The sequence below is a fragment of the Coregonus lavaretus genome (genome assembly GCF_964263955.1).
Source record: "Coregonus lavaretus genome assembly, chromosome: 29".
Classification (NCBI taxonomy): domain Eukaryota; kingdom Metazoa; phylum Chordata; class Actinopteri; order Salmoniformes; family Salmonidae; genus Coregonus; species Coregonus lavaretus.
The window spans coordinates 24,847,628-24,870,391 of NC_140016.1; the positions used below are offsets into that span (position 1 = coordinate 24,847,628).

General features: G+C 43.2%; 1 protein-coding gene across 1 annotated transcript in view; it reads left to right on the plus strand.

Moving 5' to 3' along the window:
- The first annotated feature begins 859 nt into the window (after positions 1–859).
- LOC311105131 (large neutral amino acids transporter small subunit 3-like) overlaps positions 860–22,764 on the plus strand; it is a 30,425-nt gene continuing 8,520 nt past the window's right edge. Inside the window, exons 1-5 of the mRNA XM_084147155.1 lie at positions 860–1,165; positions 5,126–5,281; positions 5,395–5,593; positions 14,682–14,737; positions 14,862–14,938. Of these exons, the coding sequence (XP_084003281.1) occupies positions 5,128–5,281; positions 5,395–5,593; positions 14,682–14,737; positions 14,862–14,938 (486 nt within the window). The 5' untranslated portion in view covers positions 860–1,165; positions 5,126–5,127. The remainder of the gene's footprint in view (positions 1,166–5,125; positions 5,282–5,394; positions 5,594–14,681; positions 14,738–14,861; positions 14,939–22,764) is intronic.

The window sequence follows — 22,764 nt, forward strand, 5'->3', positions numbered from 1 at the left end:
CACAAAACACACACATGCATATTGACTCCACACACACACACACACACACACACACACACACACATACATTCACATTCCTTCACACCCTTTACATACGCTGCTGGTACTCTCTGTTTATTATCTATGCATAGTCACTTTACCCCTACCTACATGTACATATTACCTCAATTACCTCGACTACCCTGTACCCCTGCAGATTGACTCGGTGCCGGTACCCCTTGTATATAGCCTCGTTATTGTTATTTTATTTTGTTACTATTTTTCCTTTAGTTTAATTAGCAAATTTTTCTTAATTACTTTTTTTAAACTCTACATTGTTGTTAAAGGGCTCGTAAGTAAGCATTTCACGGTAAGCTCTACACCTGTTGTATTCGGCGCATGTGACAAATACAATTTCATTTTAACTTGTGATCAGACCAGCTCAGTTCATAAACTAAAAGTTTCAGACATACAGTTTGCAATACCATTTCTGGCCTGCAGGCGTCACCCTGGTCTCAGGGACCGTGGCCCCATATCCTATGGCGTGTGCTCTGAAGGAAAGGGGGGCCCATTTAATTGAGAGGGTACCCAAAGAAAATGTTGGCACTATCAGAGGGCACAGATAGAGAAGGTGAAAATGTAGTGTTTCTGTCATGTAATATGTGAAACTTAACGTCACCCATTCTAATAGGTATATTGGAAAAGGGAGATTTTCTTATTTTCATGTTTTTATGTGAAAAGCTGAAAATCTTCTTCCTCTCCTCACTCACTTTTTCATCATTGTCACTTTCCAGGAGCCTACAGGTAGCCTACACCCATTAGTCCTCATTGGCAGAGAAAGCCATGAGAAAGACAAAGGAGCGCAAAGCACAAATAGGTTAGTGGGAGTTGGAGTGGGACTGGGCGGATTGCTAGGAAGTCAAATTCAGAGAGAAAGGAGAGTCAGCCAGAGAGAGAGAGAGGAGTACAAGAAAAACACGTTTACATTATGCCGTGTCAGTAAAGACTCGAAAAGAACACGGTGTGGTTTTAATATAAGAGACCAGTGGGGTTTTTTAGGAGGGGAAGAGAAGAAATAGAAGAACGTGTCATTTGAATAAAAAAAGTCAAAGAAAATAGTTTTCTACAGCTAGAAACTTTCTCTCAACGTCCTGTAGTTTATTTTTTTTGAAGAAAAACAACTGAAGTAAGTATTTTTTTTATTGGAAACTTTAACATATTTTAGTTGACTTTGTATGTAAAAGCTAGCAAATGTGCCGAAATGCCACAAAAGCAAGCACCGGCCTCACTTCTCACACACGTGGCACGATACTTCTAACTGGAGCTATTTCATTACATTTTGGTTTAGCTGAAGCATCTGAATGGCGTTTTAGCAGTTGCTTTCAGACGTAGCTACCTATATATGCTTGTTATTTCGTTATTAAAATGACAATAGTCGATTTGTTATGTTAAGATATTTGCTTGTTGTTATCTTTGGATGACAACAATGCCAATGAATTAGGCCTACATAGCTAGCTAGCTTGTTAGCGGAGCTGATGTTAACCAGGTTAGCTAACGTTATCATTTTGGAAATTACTGTAGTTAACCAAGCCAGGTAACGTTACCTAGCAACTTTAGTCCACATTTGGCAAACCGTCAATGTGAATATTTTGGCATTGAAACTAGCTAGCTAACTACAGCTAGCTAATGTGATGGAGATGTGTAAAAAGAAACGTTAGGAATGAACCACTTCCTTCCTAACATAGCAAAGACTCAAGAAGAGCAACTACCACCCCACAGAGTCGGTAACCAGAGACAGGTTCGAGGTCCGCAGAGAGACAGCTGTGAGCGAGTCACTGACCACGCACTATCGGCGGGTTTGCGTTTTTAGACACGGTGGGGAAAAGAAGTCCCGTGCTCTGTGTCGTTTATTCAATGAGAACTTGAAAGTAAATTGTTTCCCCTGACGTCTTGTCCTGTTGTCCAGCTCGTGTAGGTTGGTAAACCCCACTGGTCAAGGTCAGATTCAGAATGATCCCTTGTGGAGAGAGAGAGTCAAGAGAATTACAGTTTTCAAAACTCTGTGTAATAATAACCATATCATAAGGCTTTTTAATAGGCTTCCACACATTTTCAAACCTCTAACCTTCACACAGCCTTATCCATAGCTGAGAAAATATCAAGTAGAAGTTTGTTACAGCATGTTGCATCATTCAGCTGTATCCTAGCTAGAATGGCGGTGTACAGTAGTCTGCAATACAGGCACTGCAGGAAATAATGTGGGTTTGTGGTCCTCCATTTCTCGCTCTTTCTCCGATGCACACAGACATTACACACTTCACTGTGATATGATAGGGATTGACAGGTGTTTGTTAACTGTAAATTACCTTGTTTCTTTGTGCTTCTCCTTGTTTGCAAGCCTATGTAGTGTGTATTCACCTCAGCTCCCACGACTGTGCTAATGTAGGAGTCATTCAGTTGAGTTGGGTGTAAACCTGTCTTTGCGTCTAGTGTTGGATTCAGTCTCTCACTGTCGGAGATTTGTTGAATGGTGAAGGTGAATAATTGAAAAACAAATGCAAGGGGATGGAATTTAGATGTTTTAATTTTGAGTAGTGCACAAAAAAGAACATGTCCACATTTCCTACACCGGTACAGTCACCCTTCTATTCTCCCCTCTTTATATCAAACAACTAATGACCCACTCAAGGCCAAGGGGAAGGAAAGAGTAATAACAGCACAAGTAGGGGGGAAAAATAGGTGTGAAATCTTGTGAAGTGAGAGAATGTGTGCGATATGCAGAGGAGAGAGGAGGGAAAGAAAGGGACAGACCTGTATACCTCAGTTTGCACTCTGTTATCATGTTTCTGTAATTGCACATGCTACCACTGGCACACACAGGTTACTTCAGGCACAGATACACCTCGCTCTCATCTAAAATAGCACAGAGATGAGCTTTGCCAGGCCTTTTCTCTGTACACTCTTAGTAAAAAAGGGTTATTCGGCTGTCCCCATAAGAGAACCCCTTTTGGTTCCAGGTAGAACCCTCTGGAAGGGTTCTACCTGGAACCAAAAAGGGTTATCCTATGGGGACAGCCGAATAACCCTTTATATTCTAGAGAGCACCTTTTTTTCTGAGAGTGTAGGCCTACCGGTATGTGTGTGGACTGGAAGGGATTCTCTGGAAGTCCAATTTGTGTGACTACTGTAGATCCTAGGACTAGGCCCTTTACTTAGCTGATGCATACTGTTGTTGTGGAGACAGTGTTATTGTCGCAGTCAGTCAATGTCCTCTATTCCCTCGGAATCACAGATAGCACACTAGTAACTCAAAATATTAGAATGTGACCATCACAATTTTAAGATGGGTAAATAACTCTACAAATGATGAGGAATAGCATGGTATAAACAGAAGTTGGATGATTTTCAATATAATGTTACTGTACATTTACAGACCTAAGTTTCGAGTGGCGCAGTGGTCTATGGCACTGCATCGCAGTGCTAGCTGTGCCACTAGAGATCCTGGTTTGAATCCAGGCTCTGTCGTAGCCGGCTGCGACCGGGAGACACATGGGGCGGCGCATAAGTCGTCCAGGGTAGGGGAGGGAATGGCCGGCAGGGATGTAGCTCAATTGGTAGAGCATGGCGTTTGCAACGCCAGGGTTGTGGGTTCGATTCCCATGGGGGGCCAGTATGTAAAATATATAAATAATGTATGCACTCAATAACTGTTAGTCGCTCTGGATAAGAGCGTCTGCTAAAATGTAAATAAGTTGTTAAGTGCCTGTAAAGATGTTACTCATTGTTGAGAGGGTAAAGAGAGTCCTGTGTGTGATTGTGTCCCCAGCATGGGGTGTCAGTTACAAGACAAATCCCCCTCTTCAGATACTTTCTTGGGACAAAGGAGTGCGCTGGACTATGCTTAATCACATTACACACATGCACACACACTCTCTATCTCCCCCCGACACACACCACCCATTTTTTTCTCTCTCTCACAGCCATCTCTCAATAAAACACATGCTCTCGGTCTGTCCTTAACACACACATGCAGTTTTGTATTGCTATCCCTGTGGGGACCAAATAATTGATTCCCATCCAAAATCCTATTTTCCCTAACCCTAAATCTAACCCTTAACCATAAGCCTAACTTTAACCCCTAACCCTAAAACTATACTTAATCCCTAACCCTAAACTTAATTATAATCCTAATTGTAAACCTAACCCCTAAGCCTAAAATAGCATTTTGCCTCGTTGGGACCAGCAAAATGGCCCTACTTGTCCAAATGTTCCTTGTTTTACTGTCCCTGTGAGGACTTCTGGTACCACAAGGATAGTAAATGTTTGCAACGCCAAGGTTGTGGGTTCGATTCCCACGGGGGGCCAGTATAAAAAAATATGTATTCACTAACTGTAAGTCGCTCTGGATAAGAGCGTCTGCTAAATGACTAAAATGTAAATGTAAATGTAAAACCAAAACACACACACGGGACTCCCTTGGGTTTGTTCACATCTGTCCAACCCCCACTTAGGCAAACTCAAGTCCACTGACACAGACACCCCTCTCTTTCCTCTCCCCCCTATTTCACTGCCATGTCTTTTTTATTCTCAACTGCTCACTCAGTCCTTTTTTATGAGTGTGTGCAGGTGGTCATGACCGGACAGCAGGCTACTTGATGTTGGCTGTTGGTCATGTCAGAGACTGATGTCACCTGTCCTCTATGGTGTGTGTGTGTGGGGCAGAGGCAGACTGTTGTCTTCTATTGATTTAACCCTCCTGTAGCTCAGTTGGTAGAGCATGGCGCTTGCAACGCCAGGGTTGTGGGTTCGTTTCCCACGGGGGGCCGGTATGAAAAATGTATGTACTCACTAACTGTAAGTCGCTCTGGATAAGAGCGTCTGCTAAATGACTAAAATGTAAATGTAAACAAAAAATGGTATTTATTCTGAAAGACGACCAGGGGATTTGGTGGGTGATGTGCCAAGACCTTGTTTGTCAGAGCTGTTTGAACTCTTTCTAAATTTCAGTGAGGTGACTCACTGACTGGATCCTAGCCAGTGTCCACTTGTCAAAGTGACATACTGGCCTATAGCTGGAAATGTGTAGTCTAATACTGGACTGTTGGCTGCAACATCTACATGAATTAATATCTCTCTCTCTCCGCAGCAATGGCGCCCTCTCTCCTCCAGGCCTATAGGAGGCGCTGGTGGATGGCTGTGACGGCGGTGTTGGAGAACCTGCTGTGTTCTGCCGTGCTGCTGGGATGGGGCTCCCTCCTCCTCATGCTGAAGGGCGAGGGCTTCTACTCACACCTCTGCTCAGGTAGGACACACACAATCAGAGGAGGAAGACACATACACGCTGTCCCTCATGTATACATTATCAGCATGAGGGGTAACCTCTCCCACTCTCACTCCGCCCCTTCTCTCCCATAGAGAACGACACGAATGCCCACGAGCTGGCGGTGGGCAACATGTCCTCCTGGGAGAGTGGTAACTGGGTGAGCTGTGTGGACCAGGAGGAGATGCTCAACCTGGGCTTCACCATCGGCTCCTTCCTCCTCAGCGCTGCCACCCTGCCCCTTGGCATCCTCATGGACAAGTACGGCCCGCGCCCACTACGCCTCCTTGGCAGGTAATAATAGAACATTAACTAGTGGTGGGTACCAATAGCGATAATTCGATATGATATCGATATCGTTTGATATGGATATGAGCATGGTATATCGTGATTTCGGTTTATCCTTGCCGTTAACCTACACTATTATGTAAAAGAGCATACATTACTGTTGGGGGCGCCGGTAGCCTTGAGTTAGCCGGAGAGTTACCGGCTTCAATATCCTGTATACCATCAACCGCCGTTGTGCCCTTGAGCAAGGCACTTTACCACTAAGTGATCCAGGGCCGCTGCTCGGCAATAAAGCAAATATTTTAATGTATGATATTGTTCCTGCAGGCACAAGACCCTCTCACAGGTTCTCACCTTCCACCCCAAAGTTTTTTGGGGTATTTCTTTCATTAGTCCATTGTTGATATAGACCCAAAATGTTATCAGGATATATCACTTTCAAATACTTGAAAACTTGATTGCTGACATGCAAAACATTTTGGGACTATATCAACAATGGACTAATGAAACAAATACCAAAATATCATTTTTGGGTGGCATTTTCCTTTAAGTATGCTAAGTTGAGAGCCTGTGAGAAGGTCTTGTGCCTGCAGGAACAATGCCATAATGAAACAAATACAAAAATATCATTTTTGGGTGGAGTTTTCCTTTAACTGCCTGCTGATGGCCATCATCGGGCTTCCCATTGTATTCAAACTGATTGGGTATGTTAAGCCCCCCGGTACATTCACACCTTGCCCAAAGATTCAGATTGTTTAATTGTCACATGTACAGGGTTGCAGGTGTGATTGCAGGGTACAGTGAACATCTTAGGCTTCGAACTCCAACATGCAGCACTAGTGAAAAAAACAATGAAAATGGAAATAAAAACAATAGAAATTGAAATAGCACTATATACATCATAACAACTGTGGCAGTGATGAATAAATACATGTCCATTGGAGTGGAGGCAGAATAAAGAATGTTCAGGGGATGCGGTGGAAAGACCATAGGGGAATGTCCATAGGGGGAGTAGCAGGGGGGAATGTCCATAGGGGGAGTAGCAGGGGGGAATGTCCATAGGGGGAGTAGCAGGGGGGAATCCTAATTGTAAACCTAACCCCTAAGTGTCTGTGTGGTTAGACCATTTCAGCTTCTCTGAGATGTGTACGCCGAGGAATTTGAAGTTATTGACCGTCTCCACAGCGGTCCTGTTGATGAGGATGGGGGCGTGTCCCGCCTGGTTCCTCCTGAAGTCCACAATCAGCTCCTTTGTTTTGCTAACGTCGAGGGAGAGGTTGTTTACCTGGCACCACGCCGTCAGAGTGCCTACCTCCTCTCTGTAGGCTGTCTTGTCGTTGTTGGTGATCAGGCCTACTACTGTCGTGTCGACAGTGGACTTGATGATGGAGTTGGAACTGTGTGAGGCCACGCAGTCGTGGGTATACAGAGAATACAGGAGGGGACTGAGGATGCACCTTTGTGGGGCCCCCGTGTTGAGGATCAGTGTCGAGGAGGTAATGTTGCTTACCTTCACCACCTGGGGGTGGCCCGTCAGGAAGTCCAGGACCCAGTTGCATAGGGAGGAGTTCAGACCCAGGGCTGTGAGCTTTCTAATGAGCTTATAGGGCACTATGGTATTGAAGGCCAAGCTGTAGTCAATGAACAGCATCCTCACATATGCGTTCCTTTTGTCCAGGTGGGTAAGGACAGTGTGCAGTGCAATGGCAATTGCGTCGTCCATGGATCTGTCAGGGCGGTAGGCGAATTGGAGAGGGTCGAGTGTGTCGGGGAGGGAGGAGGTGATATGGTCTTTAACTTGCCTCTCGAAGCACCTCATGATGACGGAAGTGAGTGATACTGGTCGGTAGTCATTCAGTTCAGTTACTTTCCCTTTCTTGGGCACAGGGATGATGGTGGACATCTTGAAGTAGGTGGGTATAGAGGCCTGAGCTAGGGAGAGATTGAAAATGCCAGAGAACACAACAGCCAGCTGGTCTGCACATGCTCTGAGGGCACGGCTAGAGATGCCATCTGGGCCGGCAGCCTTGCGAGGGTTAACAAGTTTGAATGACTTACATACGTCCTCATTGGAGACCGTGAGTGTGTAGCTCACATTGTCATCGGGGGCTCTCCTCGGCAGCTCAGTGTCATTGTGCTCGAATCTTGAGACAAATATGTTTAGCACGTCTGATAGGGTGGCAAAATTAAGACAGTTATACATTTTTAAAAACATTACAATACATTCATAACAGATTTCACAACATATTGTGTTCCCTCAGGCATCTACTCTACTACCACATATCTATAACACAAAATCCATGTGTACATTTGTGTATAGTGTGTATGTTATCGTGTGTTTGTATGCATGTGTCTAAATATGTGTTGCTTCACACATAAGGTGCATTTTTATCTGTTTTTTCAAATCTAATTTTACTGCTGGCATGAGTTACCTGATGTGGTGGCATGTCTTGTGGGGTATGCATGGGTGTCCGAGCTGTGTGCCAGTAGTTCAAACAGACAGCTTGGTGCATTCAACATGTCAATACCTCTCACAAATACAAGTAGTGATGAAGTCAATTTCTCCTCCACTTTGAGCCAGGAGAGATTGACATTGTTATTGTTAGCTCTTTATGTACATGTGACGAATACTGAGGAAACGAAGAGGCAGGACGCAGACACAGGAATTAACAAGGTCAAGGTTTACTCAAACAATGACAAAGAGAATTAACAAAGATAGAGTACATGACACGAAGCAAAACAATCACACACAACATCCTACAGAACAGTCCAGGGCTAAATAGCGCTAGTGATGAGATGATGAGGAGCAGGTGTGCTGGAGGTGATTAGGGTGCGTTGGGTTTCCATTCCGGTGTTGCCGAGGTGGTGTGCTCAGACCGGTGGCTCAGTAAACCGGCGAATCAGAGCGCCGGAGGGGAGCAACGGGAGGAGACGTGACAGTACATCCAAGGGCCAACCGTGCTGCCCTGTTCTGAGCCAATTGCAATTTTCCTAAGTCCCTCTTTGTGGCACCTGACCACACGACTGAACAGTAGTCCAGGTGCGACAAAACTAGGGCCGTAGGACCTGCCTTGTTGATATTGCTGTTAAGAATGCAGAGCTGCGCTTTATTATAGACAGACTTTTCCCCATCCTAGCTACTGGTGTATCAATATGTTTACAATCCAGGGTTACTTCAAGCAATTTAGTCTCCTCAACTTGCTCAATTTCCATATTATTCATTGCAAGATTTAGTTGAGGTTTAGGGTTTAGTGAATGATTTGTCCCAAATACAATGCTTTTAGTTTTTGAAATACTTAGGACTAACTTATTCCTTGCCACCCATTCTGAAACTTAACTGCAGCTCTTTGTTAAGGGTTGCTGTCATTTCAGTCGCTGTGGTAGCTGACGTGTATAGTGTTGAGTCATCTGCATACATAGACACACTGGCTTTACTCAAAGCATGGCATGTCGTTAGTAAAGATTAAAAAAAGTAAGGGACCTAGACAGCCCTGGGGAATTCCTGATTCTACCTGGATTTTGTTGGAGAGGCTTCCATTAAAGAACACCCTCTGTGTTCTGTTAGACAGGTAACTCTTTATCCACAATATAGCAGGGGGTGTAAAGCCATAACACATACGTTTTTCCAGCAACAGACTATGATCGATAATGTCAAAAGCCGCACTGAAGTCTAACAAATCAGCCCCCACAATCTTTTTATCATCAATTTCTCTCAGGCAATCATCAGTCATTTGTGTAAGTGCTGTGCTTGTTGAATGTCCTTCCCTATAAGTGTGCTGAAAGTCTGTTGTCAATTTGCTTACTGTAAAATAGCATTTTATCTGGTCAAACACAATTTTTTCCAAAAGTTTACTAAGGGTTGGTAACAGGCTGATTGGTCGGCTATTTAAGCCAGTTAAGGGGGCTTTACTATTCTTAGGTAGGGGAATAACTTTAGCTTCCCTCCAGGCCTGAGGGCACACACTTTCTAGTAGGCTTAAATTGAAGATATGCCAAATAGGAGTGGCAATATCGTCCGCTATTATCCTCAGTAATTTTCCATCTAAGTTGTCAGACCAAGGTGGCTTGTCATTGTTGATCGGCAATAATACTTTTTTCACCTCTTCCACACTTACTTTACGGAATTCAAAATTACAATGCTTTTCTTTCATAATTTTGTCAGATATACTTGGATGTGTAGTGTCAGCGTTTGTTGCTGGCATGTCATGCCTAAGTTTGCTAATCTTGCCAATGAAAAAATAATTAAAGTAGTTGGCAATATCAGTGGGTTTTGTGATGAATGAGACAATGAATGATGGAGCGGAGTTTGCCTTTTTGCCAAAAATGTCATTTAAGGTCCTCCAAAGCTTTTTACTATCATTCTTTATGTCATTTATCTTTGTTTCATAGTGTAGTTTCTTCTTCTTTTTATTCAGTTTAGTCACATGATTTCTCAATTTGCAGTACGTTTGCCAATTGGTTGTACAGCCAGACCTATTTGCCATCTCTTTTGCCTCATCCCTGTTAACCATACAATTTTTCAATTCCTCATCAATCCACGGGGATTTAACAGTTTTTACAGTCACTTTCTTAATGGGTGAATACTTATTAGTAACTGGGATAAGCAATTTCATAAATGTGTCAAGTGCAGCGTCTGGTTGCTCGTCATTACACACCACGGACCAACAAATATTATTTACATCAACAACATAGGAATCACTATAAAACGTATTGTATGACCTCTTATACACAATATTAGGCCCAGCCTTTGGAACTTTGGTTTTCCTAGATATGGCAACTATATTGTGATCACTACATCCGATGGATTTGGATACTGCTTTCAAACACATTTCTGCAGCATTAGTAAAGTTATGATCAATACATGTTGATGATTTCATTCCTGTACTGTTTGTAACTACCCTGGTAGGTTGATTGATAACCTTAACCAGGTTGCAGGCACTAGTTACAGTTTGAAGCTTTCTCTTGAGTGGGCAGCCTGATGAAAGCCAGTCAATATTTAAATCACCCAGAAAGTATACCTCTCTATTGATATCACATATATTATCAAGCATTTCACACATGTTATCCAGATACTGACTGTTAGCACTTGGTGGTCTATAGCAGCTTCCCACCAGAATGAGCTTTAGGTGAGGCAGGTGAACCTGTAGCCATATTACTTCAACAGCAGTGGTGGAAAAAGTACCCAGTTGTCATACTTGAGTAAAAGTATAGCTACCTTAATAGAAAATGACTCAAGTGAAAGTCACCCATTAAAATACTACTTGAGTAAAAGTCTAAAAGTATTTGGTTTTAAATATACTTAAGTATCAAAAGTAAAAGTATAAATCATTTCAAATTCCTTATATTAAGCAAAGCAGACGGCACCATTTTCTTGTTTTTTTTAATGTACGGCTAGCCAGGGGCACACTCCAACAATCAGACATTATTTACAAAAGATGCATTTGTGTTTAGTGAGTCTGCCAGACTTTCTGCTAAGCATTCAAAATGTAACGAGTACTTTGGGAAGTCAGGGAAAATGTATGGATTAAAAAGTACAATATTTTCTTTAGGAATGTAGTGAAGTAAATGTTGTCAAAATATAAATAGTAAAGTACAGATACCCCCAAAAACTACTTAAGTAGTACTTTCAAGTATTTTTACTTAAGGACTTTACACCACTGTTCAACAGTATTTAACATGAGATCCACTCTAAGCTTTACAGGAATGTGGTTCTGAATATAGACCGCAACACCGCCCCCGTTGGCATTTCTGTATTTTCTGTAAATATATAACCTTGTATTGCTACCACTGTATCATCAAAGGTATTATCTAAGTGAGTTTCAGAGATTGTCAGAATATGAATGTCATCTGTTACTAGCAAATGTTTTGATTTCATGAACTTTGTTTCTTAAGATACATATGTTAACCTGGGCGATTTTTAACACTTTTATGGGATGCTTGATAATTTTTCTTGCTTCACTGGGAAGCTTAGCAGAGGTAGACATACTCAGGTTATTTTTATTAGTGCAGGGTGAGCTGCACACAGTGGACTTCCTACTAGGGCACACCACCTCCGTGCTAACAGTATTACTCTGGTTCATAGGCATATGATTACTGCATACAATAGCTATAGGATCAGCAGAGGCATTCCGGGCAGTAGAGGGACTTAAATTAGGTTACTAACATTGCGTCTTCCAGCGCCCCTGGGATAATGTACATTTTCTGAAGCATTATGACAACTCAGCGACACAATTGTAGGGATTAAATGAGCTGGACTTGGGTCATTGATAAGTCATAGTCTCAGCGCAGCCTTATAATGCTGTGAAAGGATCCAGGAACCCAAATGATTTGGGTGGATCCCAACCTCCTTATAATATGAGCTTTGTTTCCAGAAGGTATCAAAATTGTCAATAGATGTTACATCCACAGAGCTGCAATAGTCTTGTAGCCAGTTATGGAGGGCTAAAAGTCTGCTGAACCATTCAATGCATTGATTTAGGGAGGGCAAGTAGAGACCCAATCAGTTCTTTAAAATCCATCTTCAGCTGTTTTGAGCTGCCCTTCATAATGTAATTTGACCCCACATGAACCATGACAGTATCAGCCCCCGGTGACTGACTCACAGCCTTGGGAAGGAACCTGGTGATATCCTGAACTTTTTCCCCAGGAAAACACAAAGTCTTTGCCCCAGCTACAGATATATGCCTCACCATCGAACTCCCTATCACAATCGCCGAAATGATCCGGCCTCTGCCGTGTCTCGAAGCAGATTGCGAGGCCAGAGCCACGGAACTCACGTGAAAAGAGGGCTGCTGAGACGCCGGCTGCGTGCAAGAGCTCTGATCCAGAGAGCACGACCCAGCGGAGGGGGGACACGGTGGTCCAGGCTGTGCCCAGGCAGTTGATTGACTAGGACAGGGAGAGGTAGCTGGAGGGGCTGGCTTTTTTTTTGTAATCTGTGATCGTTAGGAGCCCCTGCCACACACACTTTGTGTCCGACCCGCTGAATTGCTCCTCCACTTTGTCTCTATACTTGTGTTTCGCCATCTTGATTGATCTGCGTAAGTCATATTTGTACTGTTTAACCAAACTATTGTCCCTGGTCACCTTACCCTGTTCATAAGCAGCACCTCTCTCTTTCAGTTTTCCTACAAGGCTGCTATCAATCCACGGTTTTTGATTCGGGTACGTTTTGAAAGATACTATCGGTATCACGTAATCTATGCATTTTATGAATCCGATGACTGAGTCGGCATATTCATTTACATTATCTCCAGAGGTAACCTGGAACATATTCCAGTCCGCGTGATCAAAGCAGTCTTGGAGCGTGAATTCTGATTGGTCGGACCAACGCTGTACAGACCTGATCACCGGAACTTCCATCTTGAGTCTTTGTTTGTAGTCGGGGAGAAGCAAGATGTAGTCATGGTCGGATTTTCCGAAAGGAGGACGGGAGAGGGCCTTATACCTGTGTCGAAAAGGCGTGTAGCAGTGGTCAAAAGTAGAATTTCCGCGAGTTAGACAGTCGATGTGTTGGTAATAATTTGGGAGCACGGTTCTCAAATTACTTTTGTTAAAGTCCCCCGCAACAATGAACGCTGCCTCCGGGAATGCGGTCTCCAGTTTGTTCAGGGTCCAATGAAGATCTTTGAGAGCCTTTTTGGTGTCGGCTTGGGGCGGGATGTACACAGCCATGGCGACAATCCCGGTGAACTCTCTGCAGGTAAAATGGACAACATTTTATGATCAAGTATTCCAAGTCGGCGGAGCAGAAACTAGTCTGCTTCCTATCCGCTCAGAAAACTGTAAAACCCGCTGGTTGTATATAATCCGTCTGGATGTCGGAGGAAAGCAAAGTCTCAGAAAAACAGACTATGTTGCAGGATCTGATGTCCCTCTGGAAGGAGATCCTCGCTCTGAGTTCGTCAAGTATGTTCAATGGGCAAGCAGAACTTTGCAAAGCTGTGAAAGTGAAGTCCACAGAGTTGCAGTGTTAGAGGGTCTTTACACTTACTAGACTTTTCTCAGAAATACCCTCTGCTACACATATTCTGCAATGTAAACTTGCGAATCTGTCATGTCTCGACCGCTACCTCTGGAAGTAGCGCATGACACTCGCCCGCCAGTTGCCCCCCTCTACACTCTTAGAGAAAAAAGCTATCTAGAACCTAAAAAGGTTATTCGGCTGTCCCCATAGGAGAACCCTTTGATTAACCCTTTTTGGTTCCAGATAGAACCCTATTGGGTTCCATGTAGAACCCTTCCCACAGTGTCTTTCCGGAAATGGTATTAACAGCCTGTTACATTCTGAAAATATCGCCATAGCTTTAAATCTCAACAGTGTATATGTATTATTTTGTTTGTTGCTTGACTGCACTGAGCCACTAAGATCCAGGCAAGAAGCAACTCCCCAGGGAATTATCAACGTTTTCAGCGAAACATCAGCATTCAGCTACAGCCAGCATGTTTATGTGAGGATGCAGGAGTTAGCAGTGTATTATCAGCTAATTTAATGTGTATGGACATGAAAATAAACCCTTTAATTGTCTGCACAAGCTTGTGGATTGTTGCATTATTCGCGAGTGTAATATGGTTTGGTTGCATTATTCAATATTGTAATATGTTTTAGAAGAAAGTTGCTCGGATTGTTAAATAGTTTGTGCTTACTGGCTAGTGGCTACTGAAATATTTACGGGCAGTTTGAGCTGCGAACCAAGAATGTTGCGTTGCCAGCCACAATGAAAGTTAAGGCAAGGATGTAATGTGAATTGAAAAGTAGAAATCTCTTTCACCACTCGTAGTGGGAATTGGGCCTTATTCATTCTGTGTGTTTGTCTTTGTGACTGTGTGTGTGTGTGTGACAGACGAAAGAGGTGTGTGTGAACTCTAATGACAGATAGTGGGTGTAGGAGAACACCGGCCTCGTTGGAATCTCTTCTAGGGAAAAAGAGGGAGAGAGAGAAAATAGCAAATAGAGAGAGAGATTTGACTAATAAACCTTTCTCATCTCCCTCCTTGGCTTGAAACTGACCGTTGTTATTTGTTAATAAATGTATAATAATGTATTCTATATTTTAGATGTCCATCTAAAAATGAAACTTTTCTTTTTCTGCAGTTTTTGTTTTGGTCTCTCCTGTGCCATAATGTCAATATCAGCGTATGATCCTCATCGTAAGTGACAGACATTATCCCCAACAACACAAAATACACACACAGTCACTTGCCGATACCTGTAGACGATACACCTAGTTATTTTTAAACAATGCTTTGCTCCTCTCTCCTCTTCTCTCATCAGGGCTCTCCGCTCTCATCTTTCTGGCCCTCTCCTTCAACGGCTTCGGAGGAATCTGCTTGACCTTCACCTCCCTCACGGTGAGACACACACACAGAAAAAATTATATGTCGAACAATATTTCACTGCAACATTCTTCTCTATACTTCTCAAACAAGACAGGCTGAAGCCCCGCCCCCTGACACTTAACATACAGTTCCTCCACGCTTTGCCTGTTTCTCTCAGAATGCACTCAACAGATTCTTTCAAAACAGCAACAAAACTGCTTTCCACGTTGCTTCTAAACATGAAACCACATTTTTTCTATTATAATATTGAATATGTAGCCACTTTTTAAAGTTAGGAGCACCTGTGCTACCAATAGAACATTTTAATTTATACAACAGGTGGGTCTAATCCTGAATGCTGATTGGTTAAACCCGCATTCCAGACGGTGTCTATTCCACAAGTTACCACCGGCTAAAGCTATGACTTTAAAATGCCTATTTACTCTGTTCATCTGACTGTGCAATCCACTGTCTGATCAGCCCAGCCAGGCACTTTATAAACTTCATCTCCACTATATAAAGCATCTAGACATCTCACATTTATTTTAGACTAACATTTTGTTTTCAACAGCGGAGATTTGTTTAAAACTTGCTGTCTGTCTCTCTGACATTTGCAACATTGTTTCAATATTAACATTTGATCTCCAGCTGTCTCATAGTAATGAATGTGTCGGGACGAGACAGACAGGCAGCATTTCTCAGCCAGTCGAAATCATGAATCAGCTGGCATAATTTTTATGGATATATACAAAGAAATGTAAATTGAAAAAAGGTAAAAGGAAACGAAGTGCAGCTAGTTTGCAGTCTTTCCAGCTTCAATTTGAAGTGACTGTGTTAGCTGTGTTGTTGTCTAGCTCCTCTGAACAACGGTGTCCTGACGAGTGAGCACATGTTCTATTCCAGGCGAAATCGTGCCTCATTAGCTCATTGTTATGGATGTATCCAAATAAATGTCTCTAGAATACAGTTTAAACAAATGCAAATGTGGCTACTTTGCTGTTATTCCTTCTGCAGACGTGACTGTAAGTTAGCCGTAGTTGGCTAGCTAGCAAGCAAGGGATAAGAATGTTGCCAGCCATTATGGCAATGGAACATTTAGAACTAACGACTGGGTCACGTCCATAGATACAGAACAAAAAGATTGAACGACTGGGTCGCGTCTCTAGCAACCGAACCGATAGAACGAATGACCAGCCGGCTTGGGAGCAACCCTAGATTTGTGTCGGGACTATATCTTGTGGAAGGATGAAATAGTATGAATAAATTAATCTTTTTTTTTATTTTTATGAAATGATGTCAATCATTATTTGAATATGTTGGTAACCCATTGTATAAAAGTGATAATGCCCTCGAAGCCGGTGTTTGGAGGATATATTGGCACGGTTTACTAACAACAGCCGTGCCAATATATCGTCCAAACATCGGCTTCTCGGGCTTGATCACTTTGTATAGGATGTTCTAAGTCCACAACAATGCTTAAACCACATCGGGAGATCCCTTTTGAGGTCTGGAAACAATACACATTTTTAGGGGGGGGGGGGGGGGGTATAGTTGCCCTTTAATTCAATTGTGCACTATGTTTGGCTAGCTGTGTTTTTTGTGTGCTGTACAATGGACAGTGTAGGCTACATATAATGGTAGAGTTTGCACAACAAATGCCCTGCGATTGATACAAATAATAATGATATCATTCTGCCAGGTAGGCCTACTTTGCAGTCAACATTTAATTGGGAATGTTTTTGGGAAAGACTTTAGAAATGTTCAGTCAAATAGCGCATAATTACTGAATTGTGCATCGCAAAGATTCAACCAAGACCACATTTACATTTTAGTCGTTTAGCAGACGCTCTCATCCAGAGTGACTTACAGTTAGTGCATTCATTTTAAGATAGCTAGGTGGGACAACCACACAGTGTCTTCAGAAAGTATTCATACCCCTTAACTTATTTTCTCACCCATCTACACACAATACCCCATAATGACAAAGTGAAAACATGTTTTTAGAAATGTTTGTAAATTTACTTAAGTATTCACTCCCCTTTGATATGACACTTCCTTTGCTCATCCTTGAGATGTCACCACAACTTGATAGGAGTCCACATGTGGCCAATTCCATTGTTTGGACATGATTTAGAAAGAAACACCTGTCTATATAAGGTCCCAAAGTTGACAGTGCATGTCAGAGCAGAAACTATACCATGAAGTCCAAGGAACTGTCCGTAATCTCCGAGATAGAATTGTGATGAGGCATACAGAACCAGTCAAAAGTTTGGACACCTACTCATTCAAGAGTTTTTCATAGCCATTGGCTTCATCTCTAATCAATCACCTCCCTCTGAACTCGTATCCCCGTTTTGTGTACCACTGTTTATGTTCCCCCTGTATTTACATTCACATTTTAGTCATTTAGCAGACGCTCTTATCCAGAGCGACTTACAGGAGCAATTAGAGTTAAGTGCCTTGCTTAAGGGCACATCAACAGATTTTTCACCTAGTCAGCTCAGGGATTAGAACCAGCGACCTTTCGGTTACTGGCACAACACTCTTACCCACTAAGCTACCTGCCACCTGTATGCGCTTGTTTGATGCAACATGGAGATTTCAGCCATTTTTCAGCAGATTTCAGTCCATTATGTTGTTTTTATTGGGACAGTACGTTTTCCCCACAAGCGCAACACACGTTGACCACACAGATTTTTATAGTATTTGAACCCAGGCCTGACCCATATCACTGAAAAAATAATAATTTTTGGCCTGTTTGTATGATGTGCCAATAAGGTGTTTTTGCGGCATAGATGAATGACAATTACCTAGTATTGATTGTTGAGTAATATGGTGGTGGTCAGCAACATAGAGGACAGAGGATTGTGTTGTGTCTGGAAGGTATTTGTTTGTGTGTGTGTGTGATGTGGTGTGTGCACGTCATATGATATAGGGCACCTTGTCTGTGTTTATCTTGGGCAACCAGTGTGCTATTATTACCCTACTGTAGCGCTGTGTTACCGTATCTTAGTCAGGTGTTGTTTTGCCTTTTTCCGTATGGAAATTGTCCCACTTGTGCCTCCACCAATCAGAAGCCCTGAGTCGTCACACACCCTCCTCTGCTCCGCCCATCCACCTCTACCCAAAACACACAAGGGCACTCTCGCTCTCTCTCTCTCTCTCCCTTCCCCCCTCTCTCCCTCTCTTCTCAGAGCGTTTCTTCATTATCACACATATACACCAATCTTGATAGACATTGACATTCACTCCTCTCCATTTGTCCCTTTCTGACCCCTCTCTATGATGTGTCTCTGTTTTGCCAAAATGCAAGCTGTTCCATATGTGACAGAGATGAAAATCTCAGTTAGAGGCATACAAAGAGGGGGAATCTAGTAGCAACAACTAGGATGGGTTGCTAATATGACTAGGATTGTGCCTTTGGCTTCTGGACAACTAAAGAAAGTTGACATGAAAACCAATAGAACAGGAGAGAAATGCTGGTTAATGCCATCTGGAAGTCTTTATAAAATAATTGCCTCCACATTTCTATGGATGGATTTTGGCTAGGCTACTCTGAAGCAAGGTAAGACATGCCTCATTATTTAAAGTAAAGTAAAACGTTCAGGTTTCAAACAATTATACAGCCTCAAGCTCACATTGTATAGTGGTGGGTGATGCGCTGATAGCCTGCCTAACGTTGACTATAGCATATGCACTGGAATGGCGAATGGGAGGCACGCTTTAATTACGAGTTGAGATAGAAAAAATACAAATAGTAGCTATTTTTAGTCGTGGCCATAAAAAACTGTTTTTAACTTGTGATTACGTTTAAGAATTGTTATTTGTTGTGCAATGACTAGGCTTACAAAAGCACTTGCACTCCAGTACCAGATTTTTGAGGAGCTGCTCTCGCACTGTCTCAAACTAGGCTCTGTATGCTCTGCGCGTGTGATAAATAAGATACATGACAACTAACGAAAATACACGTGCGCCAACTGAATTCCACTAAATGATACAATTTAGACCGATAATGTATTTTCGGCAGCTAACCGGTTAACCGCTAACATCCCTAGTTAAATGGGTTATATTGAGTTACGGTTGTGTTTAGGATTGGCTGGTGGACAATTGGCATTTCATGGTATGTATAAGAGTAGGGCCAGGACCTTACCAGGAAAACACTACACTATAACTAGGGCCTAGAGTTGTTCCTGGTCAGGAAAACCTCCTGGCCTTATTTAAGTGGTCTATGAGGCTTTCCTGAGGCCGAGCCGGCAGGTAATTGCTGCTCAGCTGTTCCGTTTTAAGATCTCCCATGGCAACCGCCACATTCCTCCGAAGCCCTTCCGCCTGTGTCTTGAGAGAGACAGACAGATGTCAGACCGACAGATGTGGACCTGAGAAAGAGAGAGGGCAGATGAGACAGAGAGGGGTTTGAAAACGGGATCTCACTTACAGCCTCTTAACTTGGGCCCAGAGTATTTCCTGGTCAGGTTATATGGTCAGGAGACCCTCCTGGGCCTACAGAAGGGGGTGTAAGACAGAGAGAGAGATAGAGGAAGAGAGTACTAATCAGCTGTGGTTTAGTGCTTCCTGCTAGGGGTGTGAATGTTTAAATGAAATTAGAATACTTAACGTTAAGAAAACCACCAAACCGAAAAACAATGTTTTTTTGCTTTCACCCCTACGAAATTAAAATCACAATGCAGTTATCACAAAACATATTATTTTCCGTGTTATAGCCTAACTAGACGATAGGCTTTAAAGGCCTGGGGAAAGAGGCGAACTTTAGGCTACTTTGGTGAATTTCCGAGGCATGCAAGACAGATTACCAAGACATATGCTCACCACGTTTTTTTCTGCCTCCTTCCTTCTCTCTCACCCTCGCGCTGGCTCGCCTGGGACTTATTCATTACGCCAATTCTGTTGCAAAACGTTTCTTAAACGGAAGCAACCGAAACAGGGAGGGACCTACCTGAATTTGTCCAGTAGGAACTCTCGAATCTTGACACTCAGAAATGGGAGTCGACATGCAAGGAGTCAAGGAATCAATTATTTTAGAGTAGACACTTCACCAAAACGTCATCGTCGTTAACAGTTGGAAAAATGGCAGAGAAAGGCAAGCGACCGCAGCAAAGTCCTTTATGGCAATACTTTGAGAAGTTAAATGAGAAAAAAATGCAAACTTTGCAAGGTGGAATTGAGGTAGATGTATGGCCCTGTAACATCCATAAATGTTTGTCTGATTCCGTACATTTTCTCCGTTTTCACACGTTTTAATAGAAAAACAACAAAATTGGATGTTCTAAGTCCACAACAATGCTTAAACCACATCAGGAGATCACTTTTGAGGTCTGGAAAAAAATCGAAGACATTTTGAATTTTGCAGCCAGAGACCTTTGTTTGGTTGGTTAGCAGTGTTTCTGTTGCGTTCATGTGATTGCAGAGTTTGCTAACAAACGGTGACTGAATAATCATGATGTCATTCTGCAAGGTAGGCATAGGCTACTTTGTAGTTAACATTTAATTGAAAAGGTTTTTGGGAAACCCTTTCCATATCTACCAGCAGAGGGTTATCATTAGCATTATTGCTAACGGCTACACAGAGTGTAGACTAGACATTTTTACATTTACATTTTAGTCATTTAGCAGACGCTCTTATCCAGAGCGACTTACAGTTAGTGAGTGCATACATTTTTCATACTGGCCCCCCGTGGGAAACGAACCCACAACCCTGGCGTTGCAAGCACCATGCTCTACCAACTGAGCTACAGGAGGGTTAAATCAATAGAAGACAACAGTCTGCCTCTGCCCCACACACACACACCATAGAGGACAGGTGACATCAGTCTCTGACATGACCAACAGCCAACATCAAGTAGCCTGCTGTCCGGTCATGACCACCTGCACACACTCATAAAAAAGGACTGAGTGAGCAGTTGAGAATAAAAAAGACATGGCAGTGAACATCAAATCAAATGTTATTTGTCACATGCGCCGAATACAACAGGTGTAGACTATACAGTGAAATGCTTACTTACAAGCCCTTAACTAACAATGCAGTTTTAAGAAAGAACACATAAAAAATCACAAAAAATACAATATATAATAATACGAAATAAAAGTAACAAATAATTAAACAATAGCGAGGCTATATACAGGGGGTACCGGTACAGAGTCAAGGTAATTGAGGTAATATGTACATGTAGGTAGAGTTATTAAAGTGACTATGCATAGATAATAAACAGAGTAGCAGCAGCGTAAAAGGGGGGGGGGGCAATGTAAATAGTCTGGGTAGCCATTTGATTAGATGTTCAGGAGTCTTATGGCTTGGGGGTAGAAGCTGTTTAGAAGCCTCATGGACCTAGACTTGGAGCTCCGGTACCGCTTGCCGTGCGGTAGCAGAGAGAACAGTCTATGACAACCTGCTCCACTACAGCCCCGTCGATGAGAATGGGGGCGTGCTCGGTCCTCTTCTTTTTCCTGTAGTCCACAATCATCTTCTTTGTCTTGATCACATGGAGGGAGAGGTTGTTGTCCTGGCACCACACGGCCAGGTCTCTGACCTCCTCCCTATAGGCTGTCTCGTCGTTGTCGGTGATCAGGCCTACCACTGTTGTGTCATCGGCAAACTTAATGATGGTGTTGGAGTCGTACCTGGCCATGCAGTCATGAGTGAACAGGGAGTACAGGAGGGGACTGAGCACGCACCCCTGAGGGGCCCCCATGTTGAGGATCAGCGTGGCGGATGTGTTGTTACCTACCCTTACCACCTGGGGGTGGCCCGTCAGGAAGTCCAGGAGCCAGTCGCAGAGGGAGATTTTAGTCCCAGGGTCCTTAGCTTAGTGATGAGCTTTGAGGGCACTATGGTGTTGAACGCTGAGCTGTAGTCAATGAATAGCATTCTCACATAGGTGTTCCTTTTGTCCAGGTGTGAAAGGGCAGTGTGGAGCGCAATAGAGATTGCATAATCTGTGGATCTGTTGGGGCGGTATGCAAATTGGAGTGGGTCTAGGGTTTCTGGGATAATGGTGTTGAAATGAGCCATGACCTGCCTTTCAAAGCACTTCATGGCTACAGACGTGAGTGCTACGGGTCGGTAGTCATTTAGGCAGGTTACCTTAGTGTTCTTGGGCACAGGGACTGTGGGGGTCTGCTTGAAACATATTGGTATTACAGACTCAGACAGGGAGAGGTTGAAAATGTCAGTGATGACACTTGCCAGTTGGTCAGCGCATACTCAGAGTATACGTCCTGGTAATCCGTCTGGCCCTGCGGCCTTGTGAATGTTGACCTGTTTAAAGGTGTTACTCACATCGGCTATGGAGAGCGTGATCACGCAGTCGTCCGGAACAGCTGATGCTCTCATGCATGTGTCAGTGTTACTTGCCTCGAAGCGAGCATAGAAGGTATTTAGCTCGTCTGGTAGGCTCGTGTTACTGGGCAGCCGGTGTAGTACGATTCGATCTTAGTCCTGTATTGACGCTTTGCCTGTTTGATGTTTCGTCAGAGAGCATAGCGGGATTTCTTATAAGCTTCCGGGTTAGAGTCCCGCTCCTTGGAAGAGGCAGCTCTACCCTTTAGCTCAGTGCGGATGTTGCCTGTAATCCATGGCTTCTGGTTGGGGTATGTACGTCTCTCCCATGCTCGCATCGCCCAACGGTCCCCGCCCACTTCGCTTCCTTCATTGAAAATGAATGGGCTTCCGTTGTTTCATCGTCCCCAACGTGCTATGTGGATCTCTTGTGACAGACGGGGACAGTCCTGTGCCATTTCAGAAAGTTGCAGGAAAATACAAATCACTGATGCATTTTGTTAATGTCTTCTGATTAACTTGGGCAAATTAATAAATGTTCTAATAAGTTCAATACATTAAGTTG